The 16,297-nt window shown below is 41.5% G+C and overlaps 1 protein-coding gene across 4 annotated transcripts in view; it reads left to right on the plus strand.

Annotated features, from left to right (window-relative positions):
- LNX2 (ligand of numb-protein X 2) overlaps nucleotides 1-15,960 on the plus strand; it is a 59,646-nt gene extending 43,686 nt beyond the window's left edge. For all 4 annotated transcript variants that reach the window (XM_082043649.1, XM_082043646.1, XM_082043647.1 and 1 more), the window contains 6 exons: nucleotides 2,781-3,152; nucleotides 5,174-5,320; nucleotides 7,504-7,681; nucleotides 9,244-9,475; nucleotides 11,238-11,396; nucleotides 14,567-15,960. In XM_082043649.1, the coding sequence (XP_081899775.1) occupies nucleotides 2,781-3,152; nucleotides 5,174-5,320; nucleotides 7,504-7,681; nucleotides 9,244-9,475; nucleotides 11,238-11,396; nucleotides 14,567-14,702 (1,224 nt within the window). In that variant the 3' untranslated portion in view covers nucleotides 14,703-15,960. The remainder of the gene's footprint in view (nucleotides 1-2,780; nucleotides 3,153-5,173; nucleotides 5,321-7,503; nucleotides 7,682-9,243; nucleotides 9,476-11,237; nucleotides 11,397-14,566) is intronic.
- Nucleotides 15,961-16,297: the final 337 nt, after the last annotated feature.

A 16,297-nucleotide genomic window follows, 5' to 3' on the forward strand; every position in this document is an offset into this window, starting at 1 on the left:
TTCAATACTCAAGGGCTCTCCTTGGTTGCCAGAATAGGGAGCTTGAGCTCCAGCGGAGCTTTGGAAATTCTTGCTGTTTGGGCAGGTGTCAATTATAGTTTGCAAAGCTGTAAGTAGCAGTAAATTGACTATAAATAGGATTTATAAGCTGCAGTGAGTCTCCCCTATCAACGTGCTGGGGGGATGTCCATCAGAGTCACCCTGTGACGCTGAGGGAGAGGTACAGGAGCTAAAAGCCAAACATTTTGGAAGATCTCTATTGCTTTGAATTTACCTGCGCAGGTGCTGGCCTATTGTATTAAAATGACCAGGCTTGGTCTCCACAAGCTGTGATGAAGTGCGGAGCTGGATGCAGCCCAGTGTGCACACTTCAGTCAGATATTTCTGAAAACGTTTTCAAAGGCTTTTATGAGCAGTAAAGGACTAAAAGAAAGCCAGAAAGGACTGTGAGGTGAAACTCAGCATTTTCTTGCCCAGTCAAACAAGAATATTACCCTTTTAAAATCTGAGGGAACAGCATTCAGTAACAGCTACATGTTAATAAAAGCATATGTTGTCTGTGAGGTATAGGTGGGTGCCTAACATTAAGCGCTCTACAAATGGCCCCTTTTTTGTGCTGGACTCTGACTGTAATTCATGTAAGATGTGTACTAATGAGAATCTCTTTCCCCAAGAAATGCTAAGGCTGTTCTGTTCTGAAATTGTGAGCTGCCTTGTAGAAAGAAGAATTACATTTTATTGCATATATTCTTCCGTGCCCTTTGAATGCTTCCATATTTTATGTGTTTACTTTAGCTAGCGACAGCTAAAAATAAAACTAGATTTAATTTAAGGGCTCTGACGGATGAGCCCTAGTGGGTTTTGCTGGTGGCAGCTCTAAATGTTATTTCTTCTAGCTCTGCCTCCTTTGCCTCTGCCCAAGGTTACAGCCTGTCTTGGGGCAGTGGAGAACCAGGGCCACCTCCTGCTTCGCTGCTGGAGCGGGAGGCTCTCGCAGGAGTGTGGCGGACGCAGCCACCCCTTTGCCGTGCTGAAGCCACCACAGCCAAATTGCTTGGCATTGACCTCTCAAAGCCCTTCAACTCAGATGCATGATGTAAATGTGGCAGCTGTTGTACATAGGCTTCTGGGTCATTTCTCTTCCTATTTATTTTTTTTTTTTTTAAGTGGTACTATTGCTATTACAGAATCATGGAATTGTTAGGTTTGGAAGGGACCTCTGGAGATAACCTAGTCCAACCCACCTGCTAAAGCAGGTACATCAGAGCAGGTTGTACAGGAATGTGTGCAGGTGGGTTTTGAATGTCTCCAGAGAAGGAGACTCCACAACCTCTCTGGGCAGCCTGTTCCAGTGCTCTGGCACCCTCAAGGTAAAGAAGTTTCTCCTCATATTCAGATGGAACCTCCTATGCTTTAGTCAGTGCCCTTTGGCCCTCATACTATTGTTGGGCACCACTGAAAGGACTCTGGTCCTATCCTCTTGACATCCACCCTTGAGATATTTATAAATATTTAGATGGTGGGAAGCTGCAAGTTTATGGTTTTACTTACTCAGGTTGCAATGGGGAGCATTTAAAGGCTTAGGTGGGGCAGGTTGTTATAGTCCATTTGGCGTTGGTCTCTATCTGCTAAAGTTATGGGACAGGGGTTCCTCCATCAGGGCACAACAGTACATGGGAAGGATGAAGTTTTGTTGTTAGCTTTGACCTCCTTACAGAACAAGGAAAATACAGCTTTTCTGCTGTTTTTTTGTGGTGCCCCTGTTTTCTCCCAAATCTCCTCGCACTGTCAATTTTTATCTTAACTTCATCGTGCAAGAAGTGACTGAAGATTACTGATCTTTGCATCAGTGGGCCACATAACAAACACAGTTCTTGTCTGTAGGGAGGGAAAGTTTAATCTGTTTTTCGTTTACAACTGAATTTTGAGCGATAGAGGTCATAAGTCTGAAACTCTGACCTAGGTGAAGTCGGTGGAAAATCTCCTAAGTTCATGCTAAGATTTGAGAACTAGTACAACCACCTTTTTCTACTGCCTTAAGGAACAAATTTCATTATTCTGGATTTCAGGTTTTTTTTTAACTTTTGACATCATGAAAGTACTACATGTTGTTAGACATAAGCTTTTTTTCAGAGATTTGGATATATTCTTTTTATAGCTATTATTTTATAGTTTTAAGTGATCCTGAGCTTAACACTGAAATCACATGCAAAGTTTTTGTTCTGGAGAACAAACAATGTAAAGATCTAAAGAAGACAAGTGTTAGGAGACCAGGAAAACAAAAACCCTGGACTACGATGACAGAGGGTGTTCACCATTAGAGAGATGATGTCACCTTTGTGGGAAAAGGCCACAAGTTGTGCCAGCGGACTTTTAGATTGGATATTATGAAAAATTCACTCACCAAAAGGGTTGTCAAGCACTGGAACAGGCTGCCCAGGGAAGTGGTTGAGTCACCATCCCTGGAGGTATTCAAAAGACATATAGATGTGGCAATGAGGGACATGACTGAGACGTGGACTTGGTTAGGTTAATGGTTGGACTTGATGATCATAAGAGGCTTTTCCAACCTCAAAATGGATTCGTAGATTGAGCAGCCCAAGTGTGTTTCTAGGAGACAGTGGAAGGAGGAGAGAGGAAGGCTGGTAGGGTCAGATATGTAGGTTGCTCCAAGGTCAGTTTTGCAGTGAGCTCTGAACTGAGTTTCAAAAGGACTTTATTTCCATAACCAGGAACAATTAAACATGTGAAAATATCATTTTGTTTTTGTTGTTTTGCAGGTCAATAGCTTTGACATAAGCAACGTTTCTCACAACCACGCTCGAGCTGTGCTTTCCCAGCCGTGCTCGGTGCTGCACCTCACCGTGCTGAGAGAGCGGCGGTTCGGCAGCCGCACGCACACCCACGCGGACACCACCGGCCCCTTGCGAGAAGACAGCTTCCAGGTGACACTGCACAAACGCGACTCCAGCGAACAGCTTGGCATTAAACTTGTGCGCAGAACAGACGAGCCGGGAGTTTTCATTCTCGACCTTTTGGAAGGGGGTTTGGCTGCTCAAGATGGCAGGCTCTGCAGCAATGACCGTGTACTCGCAATCAATGGACATGACTTGAAGCACGGGACACCTGAGCTTGCTGCTCAGGTTATACAGGTAATTTGCATTCCTACCCGAGTCCTTAGCTCGGCTTTATTTCTTGGGCAAAGCCTGAGGTAGAGACTGTTCCAGACAGAACAGCTTCTGTAACACCTAAAAGCCTACAGTGATGCAATTTGCTGTGATTTATGTTCTGGAAATAATAGTGCAAAACAGGGTCTTGCTTTTGTTGTCCCCAAAACAGGGTTCTGTCACCCTGTGTGGAAAAAAAAGAGCTGAATTGTAGCACACAGAGATGAGATATTGTTTATTACAGAGTTGTGCAAGCCTGGATGCTGGAATAAAGCCAGCACACCAGAAAGAAAAGTAACAGCCATTATATACAAAATCTTATCACTACATTCACACCCTAAAGAGCCAGTTGGTTATACGTTTGCATATTTGTTACATATTGTTTTAGTGTATAATGAGCAACATTCAGCTGAAGGACACTTTAACACGTATCTCAAGACTGTTAGATAAAGCAAGACTCAACTAATGGTGAGGTTCCAAAAAGTCTGCACCGCAAGGACAGTATTCTTTGCAGTTTGTGATGATGTGTTTTCCAAGTTACCCTTTCTCAAATGAGCAGACTGACCTAAAACTGAAAGGATTCACATATCTTTAGGTTAGCAATTGCCAGCAAGATTTATTCTTTCAAGTTGTGATGACTACAGTTTGGTACCTAACAGATGAACTTCACCTCCACAGAAGTAAAAAGTCTTCCCTGGCATGAAGCCTGAAAGTTAGAAGACTGCTCATATGAGCAAGGAGAGTACCATGTAGCCTATTGCTAGGCAGAAAAATAAATGAGGATTATTATTATATTTATGTATGTACTGTAGTTTTAATCTCTCAGTAAGCTCTATAAAAGCAGGCTTTGTTTTGTATTGATTTGCCTGTGCATGGAATTGGGGTTAAAACAGGAAAGTGATTTGTCAGACTTTGTAGAGGCAGCAGGTAGCAGCTGGGAAGAAAAAAATAGATCTTCCATGAATCCCATACACTAAAACTCATTTTCTGAGTGTTTAAGAAAGGGCTATTCCCAATGTCTGGCTCTGCTCTAGGCACAAATGTTACCCAAAGCTTGATGCAGTCTGACATATGACCGTTCCCTGTTCCCCCAGGAAAACCTTTACTCCGTGCCTTTCTCCTAGTCTGTAAGGAAACAGCTGCAGCACATCGCTGCATCCTGCTGACAGGATGTTTGTAATTGCTCTCGTTTTAGGAAAATTGGAATAGACCTGTAGTACGTTCTTGCAGTCTAGTGCAGCCATCTTTGCTTAACCCAGCACCACCATATAGAGAGCTGCAAAACAAATGAGTAGTAAATATTCATTTCAGGTATCATTTTAACAGCTTCAGCTGCAGTGAAAGAAAAATAACAGTGATCTTGGGAAATGTGAGTTCAGTTTCCCAGTTTTTGGATGCAGTGGTCAGAATTATACACTGGGTAACTTTTACCTATTGAGGTGTATATTTGCAGCAATAGAAATAATTGCTGTTTCATTTAACATCTGGGATCTGAGTTTCCTGATACTCCCCATACTGCAGAATTTGATGGTCTGCTCACATGTAACATCTTTCTTGGAACTCTTGTTTGGAAACAGCAGAGTTGTTCAGGCCTTTTGACCAAAATCTGCAGGCCCTGGAGCCTTCATGTGGGCATTTCTTTCTTTTATTGCCATGCGTCGCAGTTCACACAGGCTGCAAATGGAATTGTGTGATGGTTTTTTTTATGTTTGAAGCTTTCTAATACATTTTTTTAATGTGAGAAGCATCCTTTTGCAAAGGATTTCCAGCTACTACAGATGTAACACCAGGGGAAAAGCAGGAGTGTTAGTATCACTTCTGTTCTGGGGGGAATTGCAGCAAGAAGCCAGTAAGAGACTGTGCAGTCTAAGCAGTTTGTGGCACCTCTGAGGCCTGGAAAAAAGTGCTGCCATTGTTTGTTTCATATTTCACCATATGTTTTCCTCCCTTTCTGATAATAATCAATATCCTACCAACTTCAGTACTTTGTTTTATGTATTCGACAGGCTAGTGGGGAGAGGGTGAATTTGGTCATCTCTAGGCCTCTGAAGTCACAGACCGTCAGTATTATCCGAGACACCGGGAGTCACAACAGCAACCCACACCAACACCAGTCCCAGCAGCTGTTTCACAGCAGACCCAACTCACATAAGGTTGGTGTTTCTCTTTCTAAGAGTTATAAACACAGTTGTAGTCTTGTTATGCTCTGAGTGTGTAGCAAGGCAAGATTTGAAGAAGGCATTATATATTCTTTTCTACTTACTCTTTTTAAAATTTTAAATTGACTTCTAAGTACTCAAATCCTGCATCGTGTCTGGAGTGAAAACAAAAGACATGCAACAGCTTTTCAGTATATTTTTTTGATTTGGGGACTGCAGTGAAAGAAGCGGATGCTCTGAGCTGTAGTTGTTAGACCTCGTCTATCACAGTGGCTCGTGTTACTGCTGCATGGGAGAGCTGTCATTCAATAATGTTATTTTTTTGTTGCTGCTGTGCTGGCTGCAACCAGCAAGGACAAGAGGTGTGGTGCACATCATCCAGAGTATAAAGAGCATGTTGGAGGGATGTGTCATCTCCTCAATGAGCCAGCCGTGCTGAATTCTGCAGGATCAAGCAGAGAGGGAAAGGCAGAATGAAGAGACTTTCATGAAGCTAGTGGCAGATTATCTGGAAGACCTGTAGAAATAAAGCCTGTGCTTGAATGTTCTTGTAGTTAGAAAAATATTACTTGTCAGTGTTGAGAAGTTGATTTTGTGAAATAATTGTCATGCTGACCATGTCAACCAAGCCATCGTTCCTCCTGTCTGCGCTGTTGGCGTGTCTGTTTAACATACTTCTGTTGGCAAGTTTTACATATGTTGAAAGTATTTTCTTTTAAAAGCTTGGGTAATTTCAGAAAAGAACAAGTGAGGCTCCAGGAAGCTTCTTTTTTATTCCCAAGGGACAAAGATGAGGCTCCTGATTAGAGCCACTAATACTTGTCACAATGTTAGGCCATATCAGCACAGTAATTACAGCCCATCTGTATCTGAGCTGGATTATGTTCATATGGCAGTTTCAAAAGTTGAACTGTTGGCCAAGCTGATCTCCCTCATGTGTCAGTCCCATCCCTGGGCTCTTTCAAAATGGGATGTCCCCTCTCACCACAAGCAGACATTTCCCATGTTTCATACCATTTATCTTGGCCTGCCTCTCTTTAATCTATAGTTGGCTTAGAGGTCTTGTGGCTTAAAAACTGTTTATATAATTGCATGGCACCAGCCAGTTAGTTCTGAAGACTTAAGAAGAGGCTGTCTTCATAAACTATGGTATGTATATGTATAGCTACATGTGAGATTAACACCTACCTGAGAGCAGCAGAGTCAGTCAGAAGGAGAATGTGGCATTAGAAGTCAAAGAAAGCAGTGTTGCCATTTCCAGGAGAAGGCAGGGGAATAAGTAAGTATTTGTAGTTGGAAGAATCTCCCAGGTTATTTCTTCTGTTGTTTTGCATTCCTTGCAATTATTCTGTTGATTTAAGATGCTACTACAGGTTTATGTGCTATGGTTTGAATGTGTCACTAAATATCCTGAAGAAGAAGGGCTTCAGCAAATAAAATATGCTTTAATTCAGGTTTAGATGCTTGATGCTTTAGATGCTTTAGATGTTTGATGGGGCAGAACTGAATGTGACCTAAACTTTATGTATCAGGTGTTAGAAAATGAAATGCAGGATCTCTTCTTGCTTCAAGTTTGGGTCTTTGTTGTAATCATTAGAGTCTGCACAAGGCACCCATTACCAGCCTGTAGCATCGATTGGCCTTAGTTACTTTGTGCTCTGGGAGACTCTCCATACCAGCTGCAAAAGAAAACATGACGTATAAGGGCTTTGAATGGTCTCTCTTTGTCATCATGGAAACACACGTGTTTTCGTTTCTTAGAAGCTTCTTTGTCGTTCTGGGTCATATTCTACTGACAAATGAGGCAATGCTGTTGTTCACCAAGACATCAAAAGATTTGTTTCTGGTTTGTGCCCACTCTTTTGACCAAATGGTTTTGTAGTGCAGTCCTAAAATGTAGCCTATTCCATTGCAGGATGCTAAGAAAAACTGGAGTGAGATTTTCAAGACGGGCCTTAATAAATTTTCTGTCTATATTTAAGGATCTACATGAGTGGCTTTTATTTTTTCTTTTTCCTGACCTGGAGGAAATCTAGCTGAAGCCAATTTACTCTACTTAGTCCTTTTAAATCATTCTGTTAAAGGGCCAAAGTACAGCTTTGGGGTGTATTTAGTTATGTTTTGTTCTGGTTTTGGTTTTTTAAGTTTTAACAATGTTGTTTATCCTTGTCAAACAGGATCTCTCCCAGTGTGTTACATGCCAAGAAAAGCACATCACAGTGAAAAAAGAGCCACATGAATCTCTAGGAATGACAGTGGCAGGAGGCAGAGGCAGCAAAAGTGGTGAACTGCCCATCTTTGTGACAAGCGTACAGCCTCACGGGTGTTTGGCAAGAGACGGCAGGATTAAACGAGGTGGGGCTTGGCTTTCCTGGTGGCGTGGCTGGCCTCTGCTGTTTGATGAGCATGTTCTATGGAGTCGGGTGGTGTCAAAAAGTCTTTTCACAGATGTAGGGAAGCGCTGATGGATGTTTTTCTTCATGTTTCAATAATGGAAATACAGTATTTAATATTGCACTTCCACCTTTTCTAGGAAAGGGATGTTTAGAGAATGATATCAGGGGAAGCAGATAAGATCAGGAAATGTCTGGTTAAATTCTTTAAAGCTGACAGTAATCCCCTGAGCTGAGGGCCTGGTGTGATGCTTTGTACTGTAGTGCACTCATCCTGTTTTTGTGTTTAATGTGGTGGGCTGGGTCCCACCTCTGTCCGAGGAATCTCTGCTCCTCGATGTAATATTTGAACAGCAGAGACGCTCTGATGGCCCACCACAGCTCACCTCCAGAGCTACGTCAGTGTTGACCCTGGCTGCCGAATGCTTTATTATCCCGTGGGACAGCTTGAGTTTGCCAGTTTGCAGGGTTGCTACAGCACCCATCCGTGTTCCTCGGCTTTGCAGATGGGAACCGGGAGGTGGAGGTTGAACTCAGTGTAGGTAAAGGCAGCATTTGATGATTAGAACACATTGTGCCATATGTGAAACAAAGACTGCGTATGGGATCTCTGCAATTCAGAGTTCACAGAATTACAGATTATTTTAGGAAAGAAATTTAGGAAAAAAAACCTTCATGGATTGCAAATTTTAAAAGAACAGTGTGGGAGCATCCTCATGTGCTTCTGAGAGAGGGAGATTTACATACACATACCAACGAATTTGCTTTCTTTTTCTGTACTACTATGAAAAACATGCTTGATGGGAGAATCACAATTTCTCTTTCATTGTTTAATATTAAGGTAGCCACAACAGTAACTGAAGTGATTTCAAGTTAAACTGCACTTTAGCTTTCTCTGGGAGGAAAAAGCTTTTAAAAAATATGTCTCGTTCCAAATGGGACCCAGGTGTTCATACTTATGCTTTGGTTTTTCTGGCTTTCATCGGTATTGAGACATTGTGTGAAAGAGGAAATGGTCACTGCTTGGACAGTAAATAACATTCTTGTTTTCATCCTGAGGCTTTTAAAAAATATTGTGAACTAAAATACAAATTGTTGCAAATTTTTACTGGCTTTGACTCTTTCCAAATTATCTTTGGTTACTTTGTATGCTTGTATTTTTCCTTCTGTCATTCTTTCTTCCCTTTTAAAGTTAGGATGGACCTAAGATCCACCACTGGAAATTACTATCTTGTGGCATCTGCAGTAGCTTAGGTAATTTCTATCTCAAATTTTCAAGGTGATGTACCATGAAAGCCCCAACATCCGATATGTTACGTGAAAACAAGCGATACTGATCCAGCTTAATAGTTCAATACATTGATGTTTCAAACTGGCAGTATGAGGCTTCAGAGCTGTTCATTACCCAGGCTGTTAGTTCAGAATGTCTGAACTCCAAAAAATACAGGATTAGATGAAACCCTGGCACAGGAGGTGCTGTGGGTAAGAATGACTGACAGACTTCCCACTTGTGCCTTTGGACAGGTGATGTGCTGCTGAACATCAACGGCATCGATTTGACCAACCTGAGTCACAGCGAGGCGGTGGCCATGCTGAAAGCCAGTGCTGCCTCTTCAGTAGTTGCCCTGAAAGCCCTGGAAGTCCAGATTGTAGAAGAACAGCCCCAGGCTAATGAAGAGCAATTGAGTACCATCAGTGAAAATGAATATGATGCCAGCTGGTCACCATCATGGGTCATGTGGCTGGGACTTCCAAGGTATGGAATTAATCGATAAAGTAAATAGTTACCTGTTTTAAGCTAAGTCTGAGAGAGAGACAAAAGCAGAGACCTTATTAGTTGCAGCTCATCTGCCCTTCTTTCTGCCTGACTGACCATCTCAACTGTATTTGGTTGGCAGTGTGCTAAGGAAGAGGCCTGTGAACAGGAGCAATGTTTCCATAGGAAACTGGAAGATAAATAAACTTGGTTTATGCCTTCACAAACCATAGTAACTACCCATGTGGATTCTTCTCATTGAACACAAGACATCTTTTCTATTGCTTAACCATATCACAGCTCCCAGTAGAATACCTAAAACCAGAGAGGTTATTAATAAAAACATGAATTATTTACCCAGTTGTCTTTTTGCTAAGCTGCTACATAAATTTACAAGGCCAAATATTTAACTTTAGGATATTGGGTCAGACTTGCCATTCTTACAGACTCCTGACTCAGATCTCTCACACATACACAAGCCTGTAGTTAAATCCTCATATATTATTTTTTTCCAAGAACCCACTACCATCTCTGCCAAACACAAAAGCTCTCCCAAGATTTGCAGTGAGCGAGCTCCCCTTGACTAATCTGCAGGCTGCTGGACATCACTGTGTTTCATTTTTACTCTGCTGTTTTTCACTCTCTTGTGGCTACAGCTATATAATCTCATTCTGGTGTTGCTTGCTAGCCAGAAGAGCTCCCACTACAGCAAAAGTGTTGTTCACTTCAGTCAGGGTGTGCAGGTTAATTCCTCTCCCTCTGATAAAGTTACCGGGCCCAGGTCTGTAGTTTAAGCATCAAACCACAAGAATCAGGTGTATTGGTAGCAGAATGCAGATGAAGATAACAGGACCATGTGTTCCAAAGATTTCACACCTTTTCCTGAGTTTTACAATCAATTAATTTCTCTTCCATTCAAGAATTAATGAGTTATTTAATTTCAATAAACAGCTCTCAGTTTTGGTAAATGTACTTCTTTTCCACACTTGAGCAGTGATTTATTGCTTATATGCTACAGATACCCATGTGTGGCACTTGAAGTTACGCTATGCGTTGTGTTGCTGTTCTTTAAAGATGTGTTGTACATCAAGAAAGAAATTGACATCATTTTTACCCAAAAGTTAATTTCAGTGTTGTTTTATTTTAATTGCAGTCAGCGCTAACTTCATTGGCAAAAAACAATTTTCGCTAGGGGAGGTAACATATACCAACACAGTTTGTGAAGCTTGATCTGGATTATTTAAATTCTGTATATAAATTGGTTAATCATTTATATTTTCATTACTTGTGATTCATCACTTCAGAGGTAGAGAAGATGATGCATGGATTTTTAGCTCTTTACTTAAAGTGGAAAAAGCCTAAACTGCCTGGGGCTATGAGAGAATCTCACTAGAATTTTGACTTGCATACTAAACACATTGGATATCCATTTTCTACTCACATTCTTGCTACCTGTGAAATCCCTAAAATGCCATCCTATTGCTGTCAGTTTACAGAGTTAACTGTGTTTAAGTTATCATTCTAGTACTGCATTATTTCTTTCATAACACTTTTCTGTCTCAAGATTGTGGGGTTTTTGAGTAATCGGTTTGAATATTGCAAAATTATTCTGGGAACAGAATTCTAATCACCATCCCTCCCCTCATCTTCCATGCTTAGCACAGTGGTAATGATGATACAGCAGGTGTTGTACCTACTATAAAAATATCTATATGTGGTATACATGGCTTTTCTCTTGCTATCCTGTGCTTCCATTCCACAGCTGCCTACACAGCTGCCATGACGTAGTCCTGCGGCGGAGCAATTTAGGGAGCTGGGGTTTCAGCATTGTCGGTGGCTACGAGGAGAACCACACAAACCAGCCTTTCTTCATTAAAACGATCGTTCTTGGAACTCCTGCGTACTTTGATGGAAGATTAAAGTAAGCTACAATAACAGTAGTAATAATTATCATCAACACTTTTAAGTAGCTATGCACTGGTGCAACTAATGGCTTAATGAAATACACTGTAGCATCTTGTGTTGAGGAGGGTCTTGCAGCCCAGTCATGCTTTGCCTTCCTGATGAGTGGTGCAAGGAAGTACAGGGTGTTTCTGCTGGGGAAGGGGCATCTATCAGGTGCTGGCTCCTCTGCCATCTCCTGTCCTCCCCAGCTGTGGTGCTGGTGTCACCTACTGTCTCCATCTCCCTGTTGAACTCTTCTTTAGGCCAAGAGACATTGCAAAATGTGTATGTGCAGAACTGGCTAGTTGGTAACATTATTGTCATCATAGAGAACAGCTGAAAAATTAGAACTTACTTCTGTAAATCAGGGAAAACCACTTTATCCTTTCATCCTTTCTCCTCAGAGAAGGGCAACAAAGCTGGTGAAGGGTCTGGAGTACAAGTTCTACGAGAATTGGCTGAGAGAACTGGGGCTGTTCAGCCTGGAGAAAAGGAAGCTGAGGGGAGACCTTATTGCTGTCTACAACTGCCTGAAAGGAGGTTGTAGCATGAAGGGTGTTGGTCTCTTCTCCCAAGTAGCAAGTGATAGGACAAGAGAAAGCAGCCCCAAGTTGCTCCAGGGGAGGTTTAGATTGGATATTAGGAAAAAATTCTTCATGGAAAGGGTTGTTAGGCTGCCCAGGGAAGTGGATGAGTCACCATCCCTGGAAGGGTTTAAAAGGCGTATAGATTAGGTTCTTAGGGACATAGTTTAGTGGTGGACTTGACAGGTTAGGCTGACTTGATGATCTTAAAGGTCTTTTCCAACCAAAATGATTCTATGAGTCTATATAGCCTTCTGAAGCCACTACTGGAAACTGGTGCTGAAGATGGGCACTGCTGCTTTAATGGAAAGGCAAGAAAGCAGATGAAAAAGGTCTCTGAAAATATTTTTAAGGAACCGAGTCCCTGTGCCAGTGCCTTAAGAGTCCATGAGCTGGCAGGAAAGACAGTGATAAATGACACAAGCTCAGCAAAGGCCCCTAAGACGGTGGGTGCTGGAGCACTTGGCCATGAGGAGAGGGCATCAGGGGCACCTAACAACCACTGTCAGTACCTACAAGGAGATTATCAAGGACACAGAGCCCAGGCTTTTCACAGTGGTGCAGGGTGAGAGGAGAAGAGACAATGGGCACGAGTTGAACAGAAGAGGTGGAGACTGGTTATAAGGAGAAACTCCTTCCCCGTGAGGACAGTCAGTCTGTGGCACAAGGTGTGAGGTTTCTGAGACCCAACTGGATAAAGCCCTGAGAGACCTGGTCAGATCTCACAGCTGACCTTACTTTGAGCAGAAGACCTCCTGAGGTCCCTTCTGGCCTTGAAGATTATATGATTTTACTTACACATTATGTTTGGATGCAGCTCCCAGGTCTAGTATCCATATATGCATCTTAGCCTTATGTAGGATTAGTTCAGAACTAGGACTTAAAATTCCTATTAAAGGTTCTCTTGTTCATAAACTGTTTTTTTTTTTTGTGAAGATGGCAATAAAAAATATGCAACTTGAAGTTTTATGGAATGATTGTTACATGTTGATTTGCTTACAAAATAACTTAAGAAAAAATGTACTTATGCCTAGAGCCTTGACAGTAATTGATTTTTCAGTTCAGTGACTAAATAAATAAATGAAAAAATAGCTTGGCTGAACACAAAATTACTTTTTTTTTGGCCAACGATGAAGCAGTTTGGATCAAGTGAAAGATTTCAGTTCAAGCCGAAGTAAATTATTTCATATTGGGTTCTTAATAAGTATAAGTCTTCACACGAATGGAAATTCAAGCGTCGTTCCTAAGAAGGGGGGAAGAGTGGTTGTGGTCACACTTACCCACTGATAAGGAATGGAAAAGATGCTCTAGTGTGATATTGTGATGTAGTGTCTCACTGAGAATACAGAAATGAGCCATCAGCAAGGGAGAGCTCCTTAGAACCTACACCATGAGTTATCGTGGGGCAGGTCTTTTTGAAGCTGTGCTGTTTTGTTCGAATTATCTAAATATTTTGTTAGGCTAGAGGGGAAATGAGTAAATAACCTCACAGTACAGTAACTAAGACAGTTTTCTGCCTTACATGATCTGTCTGGTGTGATTTTATAGAAGGTGAAATGACTTCTGCAGCAAGGCAGGGTGAGTGACACCCCCATCAGTGAACCATAGCATTGTGGTTTGAGTGCTGGGGCACCTTGGTTCAGGCAGAGAAGGACTTTAGAATGAACGTTTGACTGTTGTTGGTCTCACTGCCTCTTCTTCCTCTGCCCTGTCCTAGTGGAGGGCACCAGGAGAGCTCAGGAGAGCATCCTTTTGCCATCACTTTTGCTGCCTCCAGTAGTTGGGAGGACCAGATTCAGGAGAAGTCCTGTGTGATCTCCAGACTCATGTGCCACTGCTCTGCGGGATGCCAAATGCACACTCAAGTCACAGAGAAGAGTTGCTTGGAGATGGAGCATGCTCAATATAGGAACAACTTAGTTGCTTTTTTGAAGTTTCTCTTGAGCTTGTAAAAATTGAAACTTAACCCTTTGAGGTCAATTTTCTCAAGGCCATAAAACAGTACCCTCCCAAATTTTCAGTATCTGCTTCAAAACACATGAGATGCTACAGCTTCTCAGTTGAACCATCTGCTGAGGGAGATTTCAAGCCAAATGGTTACATTTTACAAAAACCTAAGCCATTGAAAACATGGTTCTCTTGGAATGCAGTTGGTAACCATAAGTATCTTTACTTTCACCTCCTACAGTGAAGGCATGTTTGGTGTAAATGTGTTATAATCCACACAAACAAACAAAAATGCTTCTGTCGTGCACATGATGTCTTGTGATCTCTTGACTCCATTAGATCTTGCCACCTCTCTCTTCACATTTCCCTACAGGTCAACTCCTAATGCTGCAGAACTGTTTTTGTATTAGAATTGAAATCCAATGATTTTATAATTTCCTAGATGAGTTTCAGTATTAAAAAAGGCTTTAAATTGAACCCTTTGGGGTTTTTTAGCTACACTTCCAGCATGATAGAAATCTGTCACCCCAGAGGTGAAGTGCTGTTTGTTGGTATGTGCTTGTCACTGCAGAGGGGCAGTCATCATTATTTTTCCTTTTTCTTCTTGTGTTTTTAGGTGTGGTGATATGATTGTTGCTGTAAATGGACTATCCACAGTTGGAATGAGCCATTCTGCACTCGTTCCCATGCTGAAGGAGCAGAGGAACAAAGTGACTTTAACAGTGATTTGCTGGCCTGGAAGCCTCATATAGATTTGTGAATCACTTTTGTTCGAGCAGCTTCTTTTTCTAGATAGCTGGCACAAGGATCTCCTTTGTCTTTTTTTTTTCCCCTATTGATACAGCTGGTTATAAGCAGGGCCAAAACTGCTGTATTTTCTTTTTTATGGGCCTCTCAGACTCACTCTATGTATCTTTCCATCCTGAAATAGCCATTTCTGTTTGTTATATGCACTGCTGATGCAATTTCAAATATACACGGGCTCACAGAGAAGCTCGCACTCTGATACGGCTGTCATTGAGCTTTCCCCGCAAGGCTTATAGACTCGGCAGAAGAACTTACTGGTTCTTTGGGTTTCTCTGCACAGTCCTCAAGTTATATGTGATATATAAACCTAATAGCCATGTGCCCATTCTTCCCTGCGCAGAGAACATGTGTCAGTACCACCATGACACATCTATCTGCTGCTATGAATCAAAATCCGTTTCCAAAGGTACATCTCTTCGTTTTGTAAACCTTTCCATTATTGATTCACTATTTCAGACTGATCCAAGAAATCCATGTTACTCCTCAGAAATTACTTGGTCCCCCAGATTTTTCTTGCAAGGTGTCAGTGTTCATAGAAAAGTAGGAGAAAAGCCTGAAATTACTGGAATTTTTATAAAGTGCAATAATTGGACTCTTTGTTAGGAAACTTTAATATATTTCAGAGTTTTTATCCTATAATGACAAGAAATATGGAAGTAATTTGGTGCGACGCTGGCAAGGATACACGTGCTGAGGTCACCTTGAGTGAATGGCTTGCAGTATTAGACTTGACTTTACAAATGAATGTTTTGCTATGTCAGAGAATTTTGATGAACATTTTTATGAAGATCATTTTTACCGTTTCTATTGTAGTTGTCAGTTGTCTTTATTCACATGTGGCAACAACACTTTGACTTGTACTTTCTAAATGAGGGAATGAGTTCCAGGAAAAAAAGCAAGCTATTAAGAAGCCATACGTTATGGTTTACAGGTGGGCAGGCTCGAAGAGAGCCTCATTGAATTTGAGTCCAACTAAAAAGTAAGCTGCAAAGTTAAACTCTTATTCTGTCACCTCATGACAAATGTGCAAATGCCCTGATATCAAATGCTGAAATGCTCTCTCTTGTATTTCAGGATTTTTTGTTTCCTTTAGGGAGCACCTGCTATTAAGTTGTCAGTAAGAGTAACACTATTTATCTTGGATTGTATTTAGTATTTTTACATACCAACCTGTAACTTCTAGACTTTTGCCTTTCCATGATATTTGCAGGCTAAGCACCCATTTGATTAAGGAAAGAGGGGTGGAGCCCAGAAAGAAATGTGCTGACCTGGAGCAAACCCTGTGTGCTGTCAGTGTTCTGCGTGTTTGGAAATGAGCTTCATTTATAACCAGGTTCCCAACCTGAACTGATTTTATGAATGACCTCTATATTGTATTACTAATTACCAGAGAATGTATTTGAGAATCACAGTATATTTCAATTGTGAAGCATGAACTTCGTTTTCAAACTTAGCTGGTATAATATCGGGGCATATTATCGCATGTCATTAATTCCAGTAGCTTTGTTTTCAAAACAAATAAAGTTACTCTTTTGCAAAA

The sequence above is a fragment of the Streptopelia decaocto genome (genome assembly GCF_964273445.1).
Source record: "Streptopelia decaocto genome assembly, chromosome: 1".
NCBI lineage: Eukaryota > Metazoa > Chordata > Aves > Columbiformes > Columbidae > Streptopelia > Streptopelia decaocto.